This window comes from Agelaius tricolor, unplaced genomic scaffold (assembly GCF_023055355.1).
Source record: "Agelaius tricolor isolate 1412-34295 unplaced genomic scaffold, bAgeTri1.0.p SCAF_11, whole genome shotgun sequence".
NCBI classification, from domain to species: domain Eukaryota; kingdom Metazoa; phylum Chordata; class Aves; order Passeriformes; family Icteridae; genus Agelaius; species Agelaius tricolor.
The window spans coordinates 22053744-22077037 of NW_027269271.1; the positions used below are offsets into that span (position 1 = coordinate 22053744).

The 23294-nt window shown below is 47.9% G+C and overlaps 1 protein-coding gene across 3 annotated transcripts in view; it reads right to left on the reverse strand.

Annotated features, from left to right (window-relative positions):
- Positions 1-10603: 10603 nt before the first annotated feature.
- The window catches only part of PIK3R3 (phosphoinositide-3-kinase regulatory subunit 3), a 178026-nt gene continuing 165335 nt past the window's right edge, over positions 10604-23294 (reverse strand). For all 3 annotated transcript variants that reach the window (XM_071436652.1, XM_071436650.1, XM_071436651.1), the window contains 6 exons: positions 22537-22662; positions 21653-21795; positions 20397-20573; positions 19859-19933; positions 19377-19547; positions 10604-17931 (listed from right to left, as the gene is read on the reverse strand). In XM_071436652.1, coding sequence (XP_071292753.1) covers positions 17730-17931; positions 19377-19547; positions 19859-19933; positions 20397-20573; positions 21653-21795; positions 22537-22662 — 894 coding nt within the window. In that variant the 3' untranslated portion in view covers positions 10604-17729. The remainder of the gene's footprint in view (positions 17932-19376; positions 19548-19858; positions 19934-20396; positions 20574-21652; positions 21796-22536; positions 22663-23294) is intronic.

A 23294-nucleotide genomic window follows, 5' to 3' on the forward strand; every position in this document is an offset into this window, starting at 1 on the left:
GAGCGGGCCCGAGGGGACAGCGGTGCCTCCCCTGGAATAACCCCCTGAGTGTCCCGGCAAAGGATCCCTGCTCCCGGCTCCTGGCCCTGCCCCACAGCCCAAACCCAGAGCATCATCTCCAGCAACCCACAGAGCAGCACCCCGGATGAGCAGAGTTTGGTGCAAGGGCTTTTCAAATTGCATTTTCATGGAAACAGAGATATTTTTCTCCTTTTTAAAGGCTCACTAGCTGGAATTTAATTAGGGTTATTTTAGAGATATTTTTCTCCTTTTTCAAGGCTCACTAGCTGGAGTTTAATTAGGGTTATTTTAACGTCCACAGCCCTCCTGTAGAGGTTCCCCCAGCCAGGAATAAGTAATTCTCAGTCCACAGCAGTTTATTCTTCCAGAGGATTGAGCCACAACAACTAAGGGCCATTTTTTCCTCCCAGATGATGGCCTGGAAGTGGCAGCCCAGTGCACTTTGGCTCCTGCTTGCCAATGCTGAGATTTGACTCCTTCCCCCAGGATCAGAGGGTGGGGGTGGGTGTCTGGGGAAAGTCCCACTGCCAGCAGCCTGGCTGCCTGCAGCTGACCTGGAATCCTGAAGGTGGGAACTGGGGGGAAAGCCAGAGCATCCTGCACAGGTGCACTGTTGGTCACTGATCACTGATGTTGATCAAACACTGATGGGTTTGATCCCTGTCTGGGCCATTCACTTAACAACTGGACTCGTGGTCCTTGTGGATCCCTTCCAACTCAGAATATTCTGTGATTCTGTAGACAGTCTGCCCAGAATGGAAGCCACAGCTGGAATTGCTGTTGGATGCACCGAGGACTCAAGAGGAACCTGAGGCCCCTCAAGTGTTGCACTCCACATTGCTGTTCCCATGTGAATCCAGGGCACCGAATGCAGGGGCTGAGCTTGGGGGGGTGTGCAGGTGTCCGTGGCTCCACAGGATTTAACTCTCCCCATCTGCCTCTGCTCTGTGCAGCCTCATTCCCTGTGACCATGGCAGCACCCAGGGCTGGCCTGCAGCCACCCCCTCTCCAGCCTCCCTCATGTGCCAGTGGGCTTTATATTTTAAACGCTGATTAGGGCTGACCTCATATTTCAGAGCTTACTTCATAGTCACTAATGAGGGATTAGGAATGTTAAGCTAATTAGCAATCAGCAAACGAGGGCTCAGTCAGTCTCCTCAGCCTGACACGCTGTCAATGAACGAGTTATTTGATGATTATCGTAAACCTGCTCAAACGGTGCCTAATTCTGATGGGCAGCAGGGAAGGAGCCAGGGCGAGCTGCAGCCCAGGTGATGGGAGCTCACAACCTCACACAGCCCTGGCCACTCTCCACACACTGGAGGGTGCAGGACACCTGCTCCTGGAGCCTAAGGATTTAAATAAGTAAAGAAATTGGGGTGGGTTTTTTTTTCCATCTCAGATTTGTTGAGTTATGGGCCAAACTTCCCAGCCTGACTGTTTTGGGAGAGGCTTTATCTGATGGGTCACCTGAGAAGAAATTGGGTCACCCCTGGATTCTGTTCAGCTCCAAAAATACCCTCAAACCAAACCTTCCCTGCTGGGAAGCCTCCTCCCAGGCCAGCCAGAGCAGCCTGGCTTTCAGCTGGGTTTCGACTCCCTGGGTCATTTATTATCCCATTATTTTGATTTTCTCCCACACCCCACCCTCCACTCCATGAGGGAAGCAGGGCAGCCAGGGGGTGTGGTGGGTGGGAGGGTAGCAGGGACCTGATCAACATTTCACTCTGGAAAGGGGGAAAAAACCTCAAACCCCCAAATATAAAACCCCAGAGTGCTTTTGGAGATGAAGCAAAGGGGGAAATGAATGGGACTAATGGGCTGTGCTGGCCCAGGAGGGATGCAGGGGTGCTGGGCACTGTCCTTCCTGCTGTTTCTCTGCTCTTTTCAGGGTACTCAGGACCCAAGGAAGCTCCACACCTGCAGATGGCCCATGTGGATGAGGTGCTCAGCCATGTGCCAAGGACACACTCTGGCTGTGCTGAGGGGCAGGATTAGAGAGAAAGAAGGTATGGGAACCAGTGGCATTGCTGCCAGGCCAGTGCCACTGCAGAGGGATGGGTCTCTGGGAATGAGGGAGCTGCCTCTGCCCTGGGCACAGCTGTGCTTTTTGCTGGATGATTCCAAAAAGGGCCATTTTCAGCTCCTGGATGTGGGGATGTGGATGGTGGCAAAGGCTGGATGGGTCTGGGGCAAGGACTGAGCAGGGATGCTCCTGAAACCCATTTTCCTGCCTTTCTGGGGGAAAAAGAAATGCTCTCTCTTCCTTTGCAGCCAGTTTGGACATAGGGTTTCTCCCCCCCCAGGGGCTCAGTGTTGGCCAGGACATGCGGCTGTGACCTCCTTGCTGCTGGGGCTGGATCCATCCTGCCTGGCGTCCGTGCCCTTCCCATGTGCCACCCCAGCCTGGCAGACTGGCAGCTAAAAATAGGTGAAATGCAGGGGATAACCGGGTGCCTAAATATATCCCTTCTTTAATTAGCGCCAGGCGACTGCCTCGCAGTCACGTCCGTCTGCCCGCTAATCCCCGAGCCGTGCCCGCGTCACGGGGCTCCCCCGCCGGCTCCCGTGAGCCCGGGCACGGAGCATCCCCGTGAGCCGGACCTCGCTGGGAGGGTGACACCACACAGGGGTCCCAGCGCAGGGAGGAGGGTCAGGGGTGAGGCGGGGACACGATCCTGCCGGCGCTGAGCTGTGCGAGAGGGGACGGGGAGATGCCCTGGGTCGGGAACGGTGATGCCCTGGGCTGGGAATCCCCCTGGAAGTGGGATGCTCTCCCGTGGTGCTGCCTGGGGAGCTGCTCTGTGCAGGGCTGGGGCTGAACTCGGTGGGGTCAGGCTGGGAGAGCTCCCTCCTGCCCCGGATCTCACCTGGAGCATCCCTGACTCTCCCTGGCGCTCACCCGAGGCAGTGGCTCAGGCAGGATTTAACCCAAAACAGCTTCATTGAGCTCTGTGGTCCTTCAGGGCCTTGGAAGTTGGAGTTGCACCACAGCTGCTGGTTTAGCATGTTTTTCTATTCTAATACAGACATGCCAATAATTCTTTCTGGTTTGCCCCCTTGCAAGGGCACTGGGTGCCATCAGGAAGGGATGAGCTAAACCTATGGGCCCCGTGGCTGCAAACTCTTCTCTGGTCAGTAGCTCTTCTGCTTTCCTAAAAGGCTGGATTTCCCCCAAAACAGCTTCTGGGGGGCTCTGTGAGCAGCACAGTGGGGCAGCATCCTGAAGAGTTTTCTTTAGGGTTCCCTCAGAGCATATGACCAAGGCATCCCTGCTGCTGGCAGCAAGGACATGGGGTCTCACTGCTCTGTGAGTAAGGGTTTTGCTCTGGGCACCCCTATTAATCCTGCAGGAGAAGGTCTCTGGGAAAGGTGCTGCCCTCCCAGGTCTCTGCAGCAAAAGGTGGCATTCCCCAATAAACAATTCCTGTGCTCATCCTCTCATCCCCTGACAGCCATGGTTGTTTTGCTGGAGATGAAAAGGAGAAGATTAAAATGTAAAATGAAAAAGATTTTAAATATTTCCGGCCCCAAGTCGCTGGTGTGACACCTCAGGCCACTTTCCTGCTGGATTGCTCACCAGTGATCTTAAAAGTAACTGGCTCCTGTTGCCTCCCTCCCACCCTCTCCTGACTTTTGGGAAGTTGAGTGGGTGGTGGAGCCAGCTTGTTAATTCTGGAGCTGGCATTAATGAGGGTGCTCCTTAATCCTGCAGGTGCTGTTGTGTTTGTCCATGGGGCTGCTCAGGGGTGCACATTCCCAGAGCAGGGGGGGATGCTCCTGTGGGACAGGGAGCCTGTGCTGCTCCCCAGCCCTGCCCACATTCCCTCTCACTGTTAGAACACTGTTTAGAGCATGAGGAGGGAAGCAGGGCCCCTTGTGCCCCTTCCTGTCCCCCCATTCCTTGCATTTCCATGTGCTCACTTGCCTGGTTGCTTTAGCCATGAAGGACTTGGGGCAAGGAGGAACATTCACCTCCTTGCCTCTTTCCCAAACCTTGGATGGGAAAAAAGCCCTGAATGCAACAACATCCAGCAGAAACCTGTGGGGCTGTGGCTGCTGTCCCCTGTTTGGGGAGACAGATTCAAGGGAATGGTGCTGGAGCAATGCTGGGGAGCAGCTGAGCCCCTGCCCTGCCTGCATTAGGGTGCATGGGCAGCACACACATCTGTTTTGCAGCTGGATGAAGGCCCCACTCTTCCCAGGAAATCTCCTCTATGGGAGTCAGGGCAGTGCTGCCCATGCAGCCAGTGCCATGAGACCACCTGGTTTATGCTGAACTCCTGACCCAGCAGCCAGGAAAACCCCTCCTGCTCCTGGGACACACACACTCCAGCCCTGCTTCCCTGTCCTCAGCTGGAAGAGCAGGTGCTGGCTCTAGGACAGGATCAGATCCATTGATTTGAAGAACAAATTTGAGTTTTTGGGGGTCTTTGGGGTTTGGCAGCTTGAGCTGCTGTGAGAGGGCATTTGGAGTTGGGCTGGAATTCCTTTTCCCTCCAGCCTGCTGGGGCCTTCCTGCCTGGGGGAAGGACGTGCACATGTGTGCAGGCACATCCCAAATTCAGGGCAATCCACTCCATCCTTCTCCAGCTCCTGCTCTCAGGGGAGCGAGGCTGGAGCTCCACCAGCACTGCTGCAGACCTCTGAGGGTGCTGTGGCCAGGTGTTGGTAAAGCTCCAGGAGTGGTGCAGATAACACAAACAAGGGACACCAGGGACATCCTGGGCAGGTGCTGCACCCATGGGAACAGAGGGACGATGCTTCTTTGGGGTCTGTTTGCAGGAGGGGGCATTTGCTGCTCAAGGAGAGCGGGATGAACCCCAAAGAGTGTTGAATGAATGAGCCCTCATGGGGAGGGCTGAAGGGATGTTCCTGAGGATCTGGGAATGCAGTGGCAGAGCCAGGAAAGGCCCTGTGGCACCTGGAGCCCTGTAGCATGGCCCAGCACATCAGGCTGGCAAAGGACAGCCTCCATGGCACCACCTCCTTTGGAGATACCAACCCAAACCTTGGCCCAGCAGAAAAGCACCGTTCCCCCAGCGTGGGGCTGGGCTGGGGCTCCCTGGGGCTGTGGGGGGGCTGCTCCCCTCCCAGCCCCTGCTGCTGCTGTTCTCCAGCTGAATTCCAGCGCTGGGAAGTGGGGGACCCGCAGGTGCTCCCCTGGACAGCCAGGGGCTGCCAGCAGCCGGCAGGAGCAGGGCTTGGCTGGCGTCCCTGTGCACAGACAGTGATGGATTCCAGACAGGGCTCACCACAGCCTTACTTCGGCAGCTGGGCTGCAAGGGCCTGCTCCAAAGGCAACATCCGTCAGGAGGCGGTGCTGGGAGCAGGGGGAGAGGGACGAGGAGCAAGAGGAGGAGGAAGAGGAGGGGGATGGTTTTATTCCTTTGGCTGCCACAGTGACCTCTCAGGGCTGACTCAATTTCTCCGTCCCATCTGTCTCCTCCTAGCCCTGCATGGAAGGCTGGCAGCAGCAAAGGCATGTTTCCAACTGCCTAAAAATATTTGGGATGTGGGCAGTGGGCAGGGGAGGCTCAGCCTGCCCTGCCAGGGGTGTCAGGTGTGGCCCACGCTGTGTGAGTGACCAGGCTCATGGGGAACCATTCCCTGTGCTGCAGGAGGGGAGAGCCCTGGGCTGGTGCATCCCCTCCCTCTGCATTTGGGGTGGGGGAGCAGCTTTAGACAGGCGACATAAAAACTGGTTGGAAGGCAGCACGTCTGGGCGCTGCTCAGGGGGGAAGATGCTTGTCCCTGTCACCTGGGGAGCCTGAAAGGCCACCTGAGCATGCAAGCCACTGAGTCCCCTGGAAGGGATGTGGTTGGGATTTATAAGACATATTCAGAAAACAACCTCTGAACTGAAAATGATGGTGATGAACACTTGTGCCTGCAGTGAATCCTGGAGGAGGGATTTTTCTGCCTCAGGAGAAAGGTGAAAGGGCTGTACAGAGTGTACATCTTGCTCCCAGCTGAATGTTTCTCTTCCCAGAGGGGCAAGAAAATTCTCTTCGAAATTGTAGACACATGCAAAAATTACACCATGAAGTAAGAAGGAAAAAAATTAAAGAGCAACACAAAGCAGGAAAGGAAAAACGCCAACAACCCGCCCTGTGCCCAGGATCAAAGCTGGGAGCCGTTTGGGAGCCCTTGGACAGGAACATTCCCTGGTTCCTCTGGCCAAGCCGCTGCTGTGAAAGGCTGCTTTGTTCCTGAGGCCTCAGCCTTGCTTTTCCTGCTGTGGACTTTGCTCCTGACAGTGCCTGGGCAGGTGAGATGGGGCAGGTGAGATGGGGAAGGTGAGAGGGGCAGGTGCTGGGACCAGGGACACTGCAGTGGCAGTTCTTTGATGGGGGCAGAGGAGCAGGAGGAGGAGCCCTGGCTGCTCCTCTCCCCACTCAACACTGAGGGCAGGTATAAAACACCCAGAGCTATTTATTCCATGAGTGATGTGCATTCAAGTGCCCTTGCACTCCTCCTCACCCCTTCTTCCACTCTGAATCCTGCTTTTTGCTCAGGTCTTCACAATCTTCAGGCCAAATTAACATTTACCTTTTATTTTTTAGTGGGTTTTGTTTTTTTTTTTTTTAATAACCTGTGTTTGTTGTCCTGGCTTTGTATTGAAGTGCACCATTCCATGACACTGGAATTTCCCTTCCACAGCTCCTTCTAGGTTATGGGGCCTCACCACCTCTGTCTGCAGTGCTGGGACAGTTGGATTTGGCCAAATGCCCCTCACCAGAAATGAGGAGAAGCAAGGTCCCACATCCTCTAGGTCTCCAATCTCCAGGCTCCTACATTCCCAAATGCCACATCTCAAGCACAGGAGGGACTCTGAGGCTGACTAAGCCCCTTTAGCTCGCAGGTGTCCCCCAGCAGGGCAGCCCAAGCCCTGTCCAGGTGCCGGAGGTGGTGGCGGGGCCGCGTTTCCGCGGGTCCAGCGTGGGGCAGGAAGGGCGGCTCTGGCCAGAGCCCAGCCGGGGCAGCTGGGCCGGGCCCTGGCTCAGCCCGGCTCTGTGGTGTGCTGGGGAAAGCTGCCCAGAACAGACCTGCCCTGTGCAAAAATGGGAACTTGTGCTGCCGATGAAAAGTGCTTTCTTTGGGGAGGATGTTTGTGTTTCCTTTGGCAGGGCGGCGGCGGGAGCGTGCACAGCACCTGCCCAGGGCGGCTGGCTCTGCTCAGTGCACCCATCCTGCCCCTTCCCTTGAAAGTGTGAGCAAAGGGAAATTTGGGAAATGCTCCAGCCACAGCTCTGCTTGAAGCAGCCTTGTGGCTATCGAGTGCCTCTCCTGGGCACAGCCCTGGGGCAGCAGCTGGCAAGGCCAGGATCTTGCCCAGAAGCCCAAGCAGGAGCACAGGGACAGTTTTTGGGATGCAGGGGCGCAGCCTGGCCCCTGCCCTACCGGCATCCATCCTAGTCTGCCTGAAGATGCTCCACCATGGGACATGCCTCTGCTTGCCCCTGAGGCCTTGTGACAGCTCATGCTCCTCTCCCTGCTCCTTATCCCTCTTCTGGGAACCAGGCCCTGAGCTGCTCTAGCCTGCATCAGGGCTGGGAGGCTGAGCCAGATGGACGTGAGGAGCTGCCTCCTCCTGCTCCAAGGGAGAGGTCAAGGCTTTGCCCCTCATTTGGGGGGGATTTCTTGGGTCTGGTGGGACCAGGGAAGGGAAGGGCTCTGGGCAGGTTGCTGTGCACAGGAGAGCTGGAACCCACACTGGGTTTTGCCCTGAAACACACCAGTGACTGGGCAGAGGTGGCCATGGTGTTTCCCAGGAGCCACCACCACCACCAAGGATGGGTTTGGAGGCAGGAGAGTGGGCAGCAACCCAGGCTGGTGCTCTGCAGCCTTTTCTTCTTCCTCCATCACACCTTCTGCCCAGGGAGCACAGAGACATCATGCAGAGTGTGCCCTGGCATTTTGTCCCCTACCCATCACTTCTCTTCCAAGTCAACTAGATCTCGGTGAGAAAGATTTGCCATCAGAAAGAACAGATTTGATGAAAATAACAGTCAAGATAAAATGTGGAGAAAATAGTAGCCAGGGAAGTGGATTATGTTGGTCAGAGTGAAGCCTCTTTCCTTCAGACCCTTCTGGGCTCATGGATAACATTGATATAGAAAGGCTAATGCTGGTGTGGGACTGTGCCAGCTCAACAAAAATCAGTGTGGGATGTTTTTCCCCCCCTTGAAAGTATTTTTCAGAGTCAAATTTTGTGCATTACCATTTTGTTCCAATTTGGATGAAGCCTGACAAACAAGACTATGATATTTCCCATGAAATGGGGATTCTGGGTCTCTGGCCAACCCTAATCCAGCAGTTCATTTGAAAGCTGCTGACTGCTGCTCCAAGCTTGGACTTGGTGCTCCCAGGAGGGAAATGCTGCATCTCACGTCTCACAGGGATAAATTGTGGGATTCAGGCAGCTCCCTCTATTTTGGGTACCTTCACATTCACCCCAACCCCAGCCCCAGTGGGACTTGTGTCTGAAGCAGCTGCCCTGACTGCATTTCCAGGCTCAGGTGCTTCATTCATGGCAGAGACACCTGATGGATCCCACATTCCAGCTGTGCATGTTGCAGTGGAATGGAGGGGACAAAGAACCACATCCCTCATGGATTTTGGGCTGCTCAAGGTGCTGTGCAGCACACTCACCACCCTGCCCTTTACTGATGACTGTGGTACTCAGAGCCATGGCTGTGGTTGTGTTGCTCCTGCTGCCCAGCAACACAGTGTCTGTTAAACTAAACTATTAGACTAAAATAAGTCTGTTTTGAGAGATGAAACCAAGGAGGAAAAGTGGAGCAGCTTGGTTGCTGCAACAAGCCCCAGGTTTCAAACCAAACCTTGATCCCTTACATCAAGGCATTATGGCTGGGGGAGGATGGGCTTTTGGAGATGTTTGGGATTTTCCTGACAGATTTTTTTTCCCATGGGCAAGATCCTCACATGAATCTCCCACTACAGTGGGTTCCTAGATAGGGCAGAAGAGAAATCTCATGAAAGCAGCCTGGGGACTTCTGTCCATCCCTCCTGCAGCCCTGCCCTGTGGTGCCATGCCTGGGGCTGCCAAGCCACTGCCTGCCCCTGGGAAGGGTCCTGTGTGTGAGTGGGGGGAATCCAGGGGGCTTGCAGGAAGCTCTGTGGAACTGCTGAGGATGGAAAAATCCTCGGGATCTGCCCTTTCTCTGAGAAGACATCTGAGCTGGGAGGTGTTTTTCTTTCCATCCAGTCAGCAGGGCCGCTTGGAAATTTCCTACGCCGGCTCTGGCTGTGATGTTTTCATAACACAACGAGCAGCCTGGCAAAGCCCTGGAAATCCATTCGCCAATTAGTGACTTACATCTTTCCTGCAATTCTGCCTCATTAGCCCTTATTAAAAAGAAATAAATTAAATAATAATAAAAAAGAGCCAGGCCCCTGGAGCACCTTGCAGAGTCCTCTCAGCTCCTTGCTGTTTCCCCATTGCTCTCCTCATGCCTGGGGGTGCCAGTGCAGTGAACACTGGCCCACAGAGCCCATGGCTCATCCCTTGGGTACCACGTGGCTGCTGCTGTTCCAGGTGATGTTTCCAAGGGGCTGCATCCCTCCAGTGCTGTGGGCAGGACAGCAGGGAGCACCCCGAGGTGCTGCAACATGGGGTGAGCTCCTTGCTGGGTATAATGGCAGATGACTGAATGAACCCATCAACCCACCATGTGGGTGCTCCCAGCTCCCCTGCACCATGATCAGGGGCTTTTCTCCCCAGTTGGGTGCTCCCTGCCTGCTGTTGGAGGGGCCTCTGGTGTGGGTGATGGAGGGAATGCTGACTCAGCAGCTGAAAAGGCTTACACGGCCCTGTGAAAAATGCTGATGCAGCATTTTTTTTAAAAAAAGGTTGACTCAGGAGGTTGGAAAAATGTTGCTCGTTAGTCTGCAAAAAGGTTGACTCATGGGGCTGCAAAAACACCGAGCCACACACAGCCACAGCCACTGTCCCTAAATTTCTGAGGATGCTCGGGTGGCATCCCATCTGACTGCCAAATTTAAGGGGCACTACATCCCCCCAGGGTCCGCCCTCCTGCCATCACCTGTGTTTGTAATGAAAGAGGATCAGCAACACCACCCCCAAACTCACTGATTTTTCAGTGGTTCCAATGCCTGGTGCTCATGAAGGAATTGGGAAAGCAAACAGTGATTTCCCAAACTCCTGCAAGATCCAGGTGAGTGGATGCAGCTGAGCCATGTCTTTCCTGAGTCTGCTCAAGTGGTGCATGCCCTCCTCTCCCCCCAGCAGCAAGAGTGGCATCACCAAAGGTGGTTTTCCCTGCTGGCAGAGGAAGCAGTGAGCCATGCAGAACACTGCTGATGGCTCCTGCTCCCTCGGAAGAGCTGTGAAAGGAGAACGGGGAAGGCTCCATTAAGGAGCGCGCGTGTGCTACGTGTATTCCTCCCTCCTCCCAGCCCCAGGAGGGGCTTTCTCTCCAGCCTAGAGGAAATCAGACCTCTGCAAGTCTTTTTTTTTTTTTTTAAAGCTTCTGTTCAAGATGATGCCCATGGCCTCGGCTGGGAGACAGACACAGCTACACCAAGGCAGCCCAACCACGCTGCAGTTTGGAATTTATTAGAAACAGCTGTCAGTACATCCTTCTAAAACATTACATGTCAATGTGCTTTATTGCAATTTTTTTTTATTGCATTTTTTTTTTGATCTAGAGCAAGTAGGCCCAGGATGCTTAGTGTCTGGGATTTAAAAGCCCAACCATCTAGTAAAAGAAAGTACAGCAAAATTGTAACACACCCGGTGACAAGTACAGTGTTGCATTACTGAGCTAGAAACTACAGGATGACTTGTCAGAAAACACTAACATACACTTGGTTTCCTTATGAAGCAGTTTGTTTCTTTTCTTTAAAAGTTAAACTACATGAATTCCTTTTTTATTTCTTTTCTTCCCCCCACCCCCCTCCCCGACTACACCATAAACGACAGAAGAACAGATTTTACACAAATAACAAACAAGAGTACCAAAGTTACATGCTGGAATTCATCTGGAAAACAAAATAATTCAATAGCTTCTGGAGAAGCAGGTTCTTAACAGATGCAGTTTCCCTTAAAGAAAAAAAGAAGTCAAAGAAAAGCAGAAACATTGATGCAAAGGTTGTACAAAGGAGTGTGCTGTTATTTCAGCCCTCGACACAAGATCAAACACCCACTCATGCTTTACATTGAACCACACCTTGTACAAAGAGTCCACTCACAAAGGGACACGCACCAACACCACCCATTGCACATCAGCTCTGGACAGGGGGCACTGAGGGGCCACTGGAACGTGCAAACAATCACTGCATCTCACAGGAGAGCAAGAGGGGTTTCTTTTGCTAAGCCTTTGCTTGGGACACGGTTGAATGTTTTGTCCCAGAGTAAATAACACCCCAAATCAACTCTGTTTACAAATATAGTAGCAACCCCCCCGAGGAAATCCAGAGTTCAGCATTTCAGAAGCACATATGCAAGATGAATACAATAAACTCCTTTTCGTTTGACAAAAAACCAACCCAATTCTGCCTAAACACGTGGCAGAATGCGCTAACAGTGAGTTTTGTTTTATTTTCAAGGGGCAGTGCCACTTACAGCTAATGCATATAAATGTGTACGTGAATATATTTTACATATATCTATATACATACAGTACATATACACACACACGCACGCGCACACACACACACGGATGATGCAGACCATTACAATCCCATGGTGCAATAAACAGCCAGATATACAAAATTAACAGGTTTTCATCAAACAGATCTTTGCTGGATGTAGAAGTCACTCACGAAAACAAAACAGATTCAAACCCTGACCCAGCTGACTGAATGTGAGCCCCCCCTGCTACCTTGGGGCAGCTCGGGGCTGGCCCCAGCATCCTACAAGCCCCTGCTGGGGGGTGACAGTCACCCTTAGAGACCTTTTCTTTTGTCTTTGGATGCAGGAACTTTCTCCAAACGATCCCGAGCCTCTTGCTACAAGCACTTGGAGAGTGCATGGCAGCGGTGCTGCTGGACACAGGGAATGTCCCTCCCCTCATTTGCCAATGCCAATCTCACAGAAGCAATCCCAAGGGAAGGTGGTGGAGGGGGCATCAAATTAAAGCTGCTTTCTCTAATACAGGTTGATCAACAAAGTGGGGTTTTTTCTACCAAAAAGGGCCCGTCTCACTTTTTTTTTTCCTTGCCTCTGAAGCTCATATTACATTTTTTAAAGGCAAACTTTAGAACAAATGGTGAGTCTAGTCATAAAATAAGGTGAGTCTATGCCAAAAGCAATTTTAAAAATGCAAATTCTGCATTAATTGTATGGAGCCAGCCCCAAAGACCAGCACTTCAAGCACTGTCATCATCTAAACAGTTAACAAGCTAAAGCTCCCAATCTGCCCCTTTGAACAAACAGGAAGGAACTGAAAAGATTTCAAGAGAGATTTTTCCCCCCCCTCATTCGGTGGAAAGTATTTCTGCCCACAGAATGCAAGATTCACAAAAATGTTGGCCAAACTTCACGTAACCCCGTCCAAAGCTGCTGCTCACGCAGGGCTGAACTGGCCCAGCCTCCTGAGGAACAGGCCAGCTCTTCTTTGGGCTGGTCCTTCCCTTCTCCCAGTGCCAAGGGAAACAAGGGGATCAGCAGTGCAAGCTCCCTTCCCATACAGAAAGGGCAGCAGCTCCTCAAGGACTTGTACCAATTCCCTAAACCTCTCCTGCATGTGCCTTTAAGGAGATTACAACTGGTTATTCCAAAGGGAAGGGTCTGCTCTGGCATCTCCTCTTATTTCATGGTTCCAGGCAGAGGTTTCTGGTTCATGGTCTGTCTCCTGCTTCATCAAACTACAACCAGAGGGATGCTTTAGGGTGCTGATCCTTCCTCTCCACTAAAGCTATTTGCTTTGAATGCTGAATTTGAGCAAGCCTGACCCCCTCCCCTCACAGCATTTTTGTTCTTCGGGAATGTTATTTTGATTCTGCTATTGCAAAAGCAGAGATTGCAAATCAACCATAAGGAAACTACATCTAAGGAAACTTGATTTTAAACATGGTCTAAACAAAACAACCCCAAACCCATCATAGTGCTTTGTAAAACTGCATTTTGAACCTGTCTGTCTCTTACCCCTTCTGATCCACAAGCAGTACCTGTTTCATGTCTGCACAATGCAGCAAGCATACAAGACTCACTAACATTTCAGATTTTTATTCCCTGTTAGTGTAACAAAAAATAAAAAAATAAACAGACATTCAAAAACAGAAGCGAGATTGTTCAAGTACCAAATAAGGGGCTTTTCCAAACTTAAAGTGTGACACTCCTATAGCAATTCTGCTGTTTTAAACAGCCACAGCGTTCAGGTACAGACATGGTGCCACCTAAGCCTGCAGAGAGCCCAGGATTTGGGGCAACCAAGACCCTCATCCTTCTCCTCTCCTCCCCAAAACAGCACTAAGTGTCAACATTCATTTCCACAGTCCCATCACAGTTGCCTGGCTTTGCAAGGGAAAAACTTTGATGTTTGCCCTGCTGTGACTAGAATTCAGCTGTGATTAAATGCAAGTTTTTCCTTGGGAATGGCTTTTGGTTGTGGAAGTCTTGCTAACACTAGTGTCAGCGAGAAAAGAATCAGGCCCATCACATTAAATGGAAAACTTCTTGAACATCTGCCACCTCAAGAGAGATGAGTGTGGAAAGAGCATTTTATTTTTGGCATAAGACAAAGGGCTATACTGGATACAACTCTAGATTGCAACTACCAATGGTGCAAAGCAGCAACTCACTTACTGCTGATGAGAATGAAATAAAAACCCCCAAAACTAGAGCACTCCAGTATCAGAAGGTGGACAATTGCACATTACTGCTTCACACATTAGTGAAGCATCTGTTGGGATATCCTTCTTGTTTCTTGGTTGGTTCTTCCCATGCTCAGATTACTTGTAATCAACAAACAAACTAATGGGAAAAGATTTATAAGTTACTAACTTCAAAAACATGGCACTCGTGGCTGATACAATGGGGCCAATGGCAACTGTGGAAGCAGACCTGATTTCCATCCATACCAACACAAAATACTGAAACACCCCTAATTCCCTGCAAATATACTTCAAAACAGATTAGAAGAAACTGTGCATATTTGAGTTTCAACATCCCCTCCCCCCTCCCCCATTTAACACTGTGCAAAAGTTATTTATTCAACTCTACATATATATTTAATACAACATGGGTCAGTGAGATCAATGTTCCTTTAACTGCAGCCTGGTACCAGATGGCTGCTACGACAGTGAGGCTACTTCCCCCTTTCCTCCTGATGTTCTGACTCTTAAAATTAAAACCTTCTCACATCTTACTGTTTTAAAAGAACTTGAGTTTCTTTGTTTTGCCTCTTTGTTCACATTTCCTGTATTTGTTTCAAGCTTAACAGCTGCTTTTCATCCTGGGGTGTAATCCTGCACCTCACAGGCCCATTTCTGATTTCTCAGTCATGCAAGTGTAGAGCAGCTCCTGGAAGCTGTGGGTTCTCTCACAGGTCTAATGCTACTGAGCAAACAGAATTAGGCCAAGCACAATGAGAGGTGCAGGACCAAGCCCTTGCCCCATAGATCACACCAGCTACACCTGTCAGTTGATTTTATAACAATTTTCATTTTCTCTATGAGTGCAAAATAGTTGCAGAAAGAATCTGTGCAATAGCACGTGCGAGTCAATGGGGAACCATGGCAGCAGCTGGGACTTCAGGTGCCTAAACCAACACAGGGAGAGACAGTGACAAAACAGCCTCAGGAGACTGCTCAAATAATGGAGCCAGTACAAGGAATGCAGGCTTGGTCTGCCCATAGCCCTGCTCCGAAGGTTTGGGCAAAACAGAACTTCAAAGAACACTTCAGGATGGCTTATTGGCCCTGGCTCCATCATTCACAGCAAATACATCACCTGTGATCAGCAAAAAGAGCTCGGGGAGCAAAGGGCCAAGAGTCCCAACTCACTCACACCACGATAAAGCCAAGCTACCTTCACAGATGCTAATGGAATTACACTGTATTTACCTTGGCAGAGCCAGGGCTGGAGCCTGGACCAGACCTCACAGGATCAATCAGATTCCACTACAGGGAGACTTCAGACAGCCCTGCTCTGCTATCCTGCTGCTGTCAGGACTGCGAGGGTGTGCCAGGATTTATGAGCCTGGAAGTAGACTTGTGCCTGTTTAAAACAAATCTGAGCCCTACCTGAAATTGGGGCAGACCTGAAATTGGGGCAGATGTGAAACACTTTGGCCAGGTTACCTCTGTTACAAAAGCAGGGATCAGAAATATGGGTCTCATCAGCCTCAAATGTTAACACTGTCAGTAAGAGAGTGCAGAGAGATCACAAGGGCAGGGAAAATTCAGACACCCCTCTCACACAGGTTATTCTGAAGCATGAGGCACCTGGCTATCATTTGTGCCTTTGAACTGATTTCTTTCATTGAGCATTTGGTCTCAGCCCAGCATCAAGGGAATGCTAGATGCCTGAGAGGTGTGAGAATGGCAGCTGTACAGCTACCAGATTAGAACTGCAAATTAGCCAAGAAAAAATTCCATGTCCACAGACCACTGAGGAAACCATTCAAGATTTCCACTAACAGCAAAGGCTATGTCTCATTTTTCCTTTTTTCCTGGGGAAGTAGAAGGGACACACAAACAGATGTGGTTCATTTTGACATAGCAGCTTATGTGAATTTTATTCTTCTCTCACACAGTTTTGAGATTTAATTAAGCCTTGTAGGGTATTATTTAAATGAGAAAAGTGGCACCTACAGAATTCCTTGCCTGAAATTGCACTCTGGCCAATTAGGAAGTATCTGGGATGTGTCAGGGTCATTAGTGCAAAATAAAAAATGTCATGGCATGCCAGGCAACCAGACTACCCTTCCTGCAATGGCTGTCAGTGCTCCAGCCTTGTCACTTCCCTACTTGTGAATTCAAGACATTCAGTGAAATAATACTTCTAGTGTAAACAATATACATCAACAAGCCTGGCACTACTGCCCAGGCATTACAGAAAAAAGCCATTGGAACAGGAAATCAGCCCCAGGGTCAGAAACGGGTCTCCAGCATTCTCAGACCTGCATGACTGTCTGCTTCCTGTCCTGCACAATGGGTGCATTGCAAGGGAAACGCTTCCAGTAATGGGAACAAAAGTAACTTTCAAGGTTGCACGCTGAACAATTACTTTGCCAGTTGTGCTTTGATGCCAAGTGGTTCAGTTTGCCAAACTTAGCTCTTTTTCATTTTAGAAGCTTACGGAATGGAAATAAGCTGCTTTGTACACTTTCCAGGGAGGGGATTTATTTGATGATTGCTGTAGTTGATGAAGCCCAGGACTACCCGCTCCAGTATTTGACAGCAGCCCTTGCCAAAGGATGGTACCAGACATCCAGTAACTGAGGAGTATGGCTCTCATCCCTTCCTGTGTTTTGCATCATGTCTAAAATAACTACAAGGGAATTTAGATTATACCAGAGTAAAATCTTGCTTGGCTGCAGTGGTGTGAGAGTTCAGAACCCAGCTTGCAAAGAACAAATCAGAGGAGATCTAGGATTAGCATGCTCACTTCTTACAACTGGGAGCAACTATACCCCACCAAAGAACTGGGTACAATAAGCCATCCAGGAGCATTTGATTACACCGACCTCTTCTGTACCAAAATCAAGTGTTACAAGAGTCTGTCACTGTTCAGCAAGAGACCTGCAGCAGGTCAGTGCAAGCTTCATTCTGGTTTACATTCTGAAGCACAGCATCATTAAAACTCTGGAAACAGAATCCCAAGCTGAGGAAGAGGAGGGGGAGTGAAGAAAGAGGAGAGTGAGCAATTACATCAGATCAGACAAATTTAGTGTTTTGAAGCCAGACAATGTTTAGTTTTCCTTTTATTTGTTTCAAGTTTTGGTGCAGAAAGTATGTGCGGATGCTAACGCAACCTCCCCTGTAAGTGCTCGATCTAGCAACGAACAAAGTTTTGGCATGTTCAGTTTGGTTATGTTTCCTTTAAGCGAAGACCTGTAGTGCCATTGAAACCAAAACTTCATTACTGTTGGCAAAAAAATAAAGCAACTTTCCTTTTACAAGCATTTTTCCATTTAAATAAAAACCTGAAGCTTTCCCATAATTCCTTTGGTCTTCTCTCACCAAATTCCACGCTACCTCAAGACAAGCCCTCTTTTGGAAGTCCTGCTGAATCGCAGTGAAGCTGCTAAAATTAGCAGAGAAGAATTGCTGTGGCAGAGTTTCCCCCTAGTTTGTTGGGAGTTTAAGACTGAAAGACATTACCAGTGCCTCGGGTAGAGGCTTCAAATTGTGTCTACTAGAACAAGAGAAAACAAAATCCAATTAGAAGTTCCACTGAAGGTGCCTGGCAAAAAATCATCTCCATAAAATGATGCTCTGCTTCCAGTATTTTCATATGCGTTGCGTTGAGTTTATTCCCCTCATAAGGAAACAAAAGTATCGGTGTAAAAGCACAGCTGAGCTTTTAAGGTAGCACCAGGACACCTACACCCAAGTTGTCGTCTTGTTGCTGCTAGGCCTCTTTTTGATTCACATTCACAGAATCACTTCTTGTGCAAAACAAGCAGTCTAAGGAGAAAGAATGCCCTCCGAGTTCTAATAAAAATCGTAGAAAAGAATCCAAGATAAGCCAACACTTTCCTCCTCCCCAAAATTTACCTGCAGAGAGAGGGGGGCATCTGTGCGTAGACAGGATAGGCAAGCCTGACATTTAGGGAATCATTGTGTTGGACAAGGGATGTCTGCTGGTAATGAAGAACCAAATCCTTAAGTGTGCTGTACAGGTTGTACGGTTCTGCAAACCCATAACCTCTTGGAGTGCTGTAGATCACACAGTGTTTCACCTCTCCATCAGCTCTGCAAGGAAAGGAAAGAGGAGAGTTTAACATAAAAGGACAAACCCAAAGTGACAGTCTATTAACAATTAACTAATGCAGCATCTCTGCCAGTCACTGAATTACATAATGGAAGACCCAGTAGATGCAAGTGGAGGAGATTAATATAGTCTGTGAAGAAACAGGGCTTCAGGGCATGTGATTAAACACTCTTGCATAATAATCCACATAAGAGGGCTCTTCCACCCCAGCAGTACAATTCCCTACTGCATTGTTGTCCAAATGGTCCTTGGGAAAAAAGTCAATAACTGAACCAGGAAGATAAGCACCCGAAGTCAGCAATGACTTTGCGTTCAACTCACCTAGAAACCTTTCCACTAAGCAAAGAAATCAAAACCCACAAATTATCAGGACCTACAAAGTATTCCATGAAACACAGGGGCTAACCTTCCATGTGCATTTTTTAATGTTAAGCATGGGACAGGTTCAAGCTGATTCATTATCTGAAGCCATAGTGACCGAGTCTCTAACTTGGCAAAGCAGCTACTGGAGCACAGCGATTCCAAAGCAGCCAGAAAAATTTATCTGCCAGAAAGATCAGGTATTATGTAATCCCTGTATTGGAGCCTGTTACAATCCCAGTCACATGTAGGAACAGGTTACTTTGTGCCACCCCGTTTTGAGCCTGTAGCATGATCCCAACCAAACAAAAGCATCTGATGAACCCAACATTTGAGTGACTGTAATGAACAGTGGAATGTTCATTACATCAACAGTAATGGAACACAGCAGATACTACAGTCTTCAGTTACCTTGAGGTGCTAAACCTTCATATATTCATTTCTCAGACTTGTGCTCAGAAGCAATTAACCTCATGTGAAATAAATCAGTGAAAGCCATTTTGGACTCCAGGACAAGCTTGAAGGATTTTTAGATAATGGAGTTGGAGAATTTCTGACCTTCATTACACCAGCATAAAATGAAGTGAAATACAAGAAATCAATGCAAGGCTGTGTGAATGTCATCAAAGCTACTGCTCACAAATAATCCTCTGAAGCATCACCATTACCTTACACACACAAGACAAAGATCTAGAGTTGGGAATGTCTGAAAATGAGAATGGAGGATGTCACACCTGCTTTAGTTCTTCCCATGTGTCCCTTAGCACAGAAGAATATGGGAGAATTAGGCCCTAACTTAGCCCTTACTACAGAGCTTCAAGTTGGGATATTTCAGACCTTTGTACTAACAACTGTGGGAAGTGAAGAGAGGCTGCAGGACTACAGCTATTGCACATTCAAAGCACATTTTTGTTACAAAGCTTTTACCATGCCGGTTTTCCTGCAAACATGCAACACATTCCAATGGGTAGGCCTAAGCTAGGCCTGGCTTTTGTTCTCCAAAATAAAGAGCTTTGGTAGAGATTTATGAATCGAGTAGTTGGAACAAAAAGGAAAACAGACTTACACCACAGAACAAGCATAACATCCTTTCTTGCTACTCTCGCGAATTAAAAATGCTCCGTCAGGTTTCCCACAGAGCAAGTCTTCTGCTTGGACACGGTTGAGATCCCCGACAAACCAAGTTTTCTCATCATGATGTGGCAGGTTTTCATCTTCTTCATTCACAAAGTATGTGCTGAGAGGATACATTTGTTAACCAGTGATCAGTAAAGGAGTTAATAAGCAGAGTTATTTTCACAGAAATCATACAAAGAAATACCAATTGCCCAAATTGGGAGGTTGGGCTCCTAACAAACATATATTAAAGGCTTCAAATTAGATCTTAATTTTAATCCTACATGTTTCAGCAGAGTTGCTGCCTCACATGACATCACATGACTCCAGTCTTTTATTGAGAAACTGGTAGTTTTTGTTACCAATCCCACAAGAGAAAACACTTAGTAATGGAACACTTCTCAATAAAATCATATGTATAGTGACACTTACTCATCAATATTTTCATTTTTGATCCCCAGCCAGTCATTTATTCGCTTCTGTCTCACCCCCTTGTGATTGAGCCATCTGCCAGAAGAAGAGAACATTTATACATCAGAGCACATGTATGGGTCTTCTTAGTCAGCAAGCTGAAGCTCAGACACAGGAGAAACAGTCTGTGTCCAGCCCAGGGACATTAGAAGCTGGATAACTGTGGTGAAATCAAATGTGGGTATAAGAAATATAACAGAAAAAAAGTACTACCATCTGTTGTTTTAGCAACCACAGGTTTTGTTTATAACTAATTTTTCTTAAATTCTTTATTTACAGGAGATGCAGATTGTGCACCTAGTTGTGGCTGGCTCTTTAAATAATGAAGTCATGAAGAAGCCAACCAGCTCTCAGACATCCACTGCCAGACTGTAGCACCTTAACATCAACAGAATTTTGGTTATGAAAAGAAAATTAAACTCTCATTATCCTGATGGAAACAGCCATTAATCAGATTCATCAGAGACACTATTCTGAGGTATGGGTCAGGCTTACTTACACAAGATACTGATCTCTGATTTTGCGGAGCTGAATTAGGTCAGGCTTGATGCTGTTCATTTTCTTATCAGTCTCCCTGTTGTCCAGAGCTTGTTTCTTCAAGTCTTGTTCCAGGCGCATTTTACTGTCATGGATCTCACCCAGGCGTGATTTTAATTTTTCGTAGTTCATCATTATCCTACAAATGAGTATGAGAGAAGAGGTTAAACCAGCCCAGAAGGACTGAACCTACTGGTAGGACTTACAGAAGAGTATCACAGAACTGCCATAACAGTAACTCCTCCCTTGACCTCATCCTTACATGAAAATTACTGTATGAGTGACAGGAAAGACCTCTTGTCAGAGGGCTTGCAACCTTCAGTTTACCTTAATATATTTCCTTCTGGTAGATATGCAGGAAGAAATTCTCTGCAGGAAGCTAAGCTAGAACAGATTCCTCCCTCACTGTCAGATTCAGTTTTTGTTGTATCAATTATGCAAGCCCACTACAGGCATCAGCAATAGCAAGATATCAAATGCAAACTTCAATTACTATCAAGAGCTACAAGGAAGTAATGCTGCCTGTCTCTTCGTTCAAGACTAGTTAGCAGATTTTGTGTGACTCAGGAAAATTACATCTTTTGCTTCATAATTGTCTTTACTCAGAACGAAGCACCTCAAGTGCATAGTGAGATTGTTACAGGTAACTGTTCCTGGTCCAAAAACCTCATTAATGTGGTTCATAAAGCACTATGTCAAGTGAGGCATTATACCTGGCCTTTTCTTCGAAGGCCCAGATCCACCTTTTTCTGCTAATACCCTCTTGGAAGGGCAGTTTCAAACAATGCACTCACTGAATTTGTTAGATGACAGCTACTAAACAGTGATCTCTGAAAGCGACTAAAACCAACTATGGACAATGAGATTTACCAGATTTATGTACATTTCACAGTTTGCAAATACAGAGTTCTCTGAATTATATTCTGAGCAAATCCAAATAGAAATGGGATAAACAAATTAAACCATATTTCCTGTTCTTTCCTGGTCCTCATCCCAGTATCTTGATTTACTGAAGGTAAGAGAGGATAATCCAGAGATTTCCCAGCTCTGCAATTCTTTGAGAGAAGAGAGCTTTACTGAAGGCTGAGATACCTTGAGGGAAGGTCTCAGAAACACTGAGCTTACAAAGTGGCTTATATGATTTATATGATGCTGTAATGGCAGTGTCAGTGTGGACACCACTGTTTCCAGGTAAGCAAACAGAACCTGAGAGCTCACCGCTCAATTTCTTTGTCGTTGCCCTCCCTGCGGAATCGCTCGATGTATTCTTTGCTGTATCGCTCTTGTGAGTGGCACTGCTCCTCAAATATCTTAATTGTTTCATTAAATGCTTCGATTGCAGTTCTCTTCATCTGAATTTCCTGTGTGAGGAAAGAGTCCTTCATCATTTGTTCATAATACAGATGACAATGCAAGACTCGATTACGTTCCCTAAACTGACTGAGAAGATGATACTTTTTCCCCCCACTTAGTTAAAATAGGATTAATCAGCTTTAAATTCAGTCAGATGTCTGAGTAGGGTCAGGAAAGAACCAGGCAGACTTACTCCCTGTAAGTCTACCCTCCTCCCCTACATGATGCTCTCTATTAGGCTGCAAACCCATCAAACATTTTAGTCATATTTTCCATCTTAGTTTGCAGGAAGACTGCCAGCAAACCTCCTCCCCATACATGAACTATCTTATTTTTCAAGAAGCAGTCCAAATACTGTATTCACACTTCCTTAATGCATAATATCTGGTAACTGACTTGCACATGATTTCACAAAAAACCTGGACAAATCCCGCTACAACTCTCACTGCAGCATGTGGCAGCTGGAAACACTCAGCAGTATAAAGCTTCTAAGTGTTGGCCTTCTCCACAGCTTTTCCTTTATACTAAAAAGTTCAGCTCCTCTTTGCCCCACACCATACCTCTAGGACTATCAGCAACAAGCAACATTCACTGTTTCCATCAAATATGAAACTTCCTTGCTGTATTCCACAATTTACTAAGATTTTTTTATAATATTGCCTTTATTAGCCTTAACAGGATATAGAAAAAATTCTTTGCTTTTTAAACAACAATAAACACACTCTACAAAGAGCCAAAGCAGTACCAACCTGGGATGTTCTGGTATATTCTTCATACAATTTGTCATACTCTTTGCTCTTTTCCTGATACTGAGCATGGTATTCTTGAAGCTTTTTACCTACTGCATCTATATTATCTTCTTTCACCAACTGATCCTGCACATACAAAGAGCTGTTAAGTCTTCAAGCAAAGCAGCTTTTCCTTAAGAGTATTCATTTGTCCACTTATGCATATTTGCATTTTACAGACATTAGCGTCATGTTTTATAATCCAGTTTCTAGAGAGCACTGTGTCTAAATCTGCCTTCCTTTGTGAAACGTGTTCCACAGTTTACAGACACAAGGAACTGGAACTATGGGACACCAAGGGCCATGCCAAAATCCTAAACTTCCAAAAACACACCACACCTTATTTTCAGGATTTCTATCCCCAGTTCAAGAAAGAAGGAAGCAAATTGCTTAGAAACTTCAGTTAAAGAACAGAGTTTGGGGTTTTTTTCCTCTTCTAAAAAGCTCTGCAGTTCTTTTTCCTCAATGCAAAAATGTGGTTTGGGCTACGGAATAAAAGTTTAAAAAATATTATTGAAGAATTTAGATGGCTATGCACAGAGTGAACAGCTGCACAGCTCATATGGGCTGCACTGGCGACAACAGCGCTCAGGGGGTTCACCAGGGTCCATGGAGAAATTAAAAAGTTTCTCAGAGGTTCAACTCTGCTGCCTGTCAGGGTTTAAATTCTCTGTTGGGCTCAGAGGGAGACTGGAAACCTGATAAAATGTAGCAGCTTA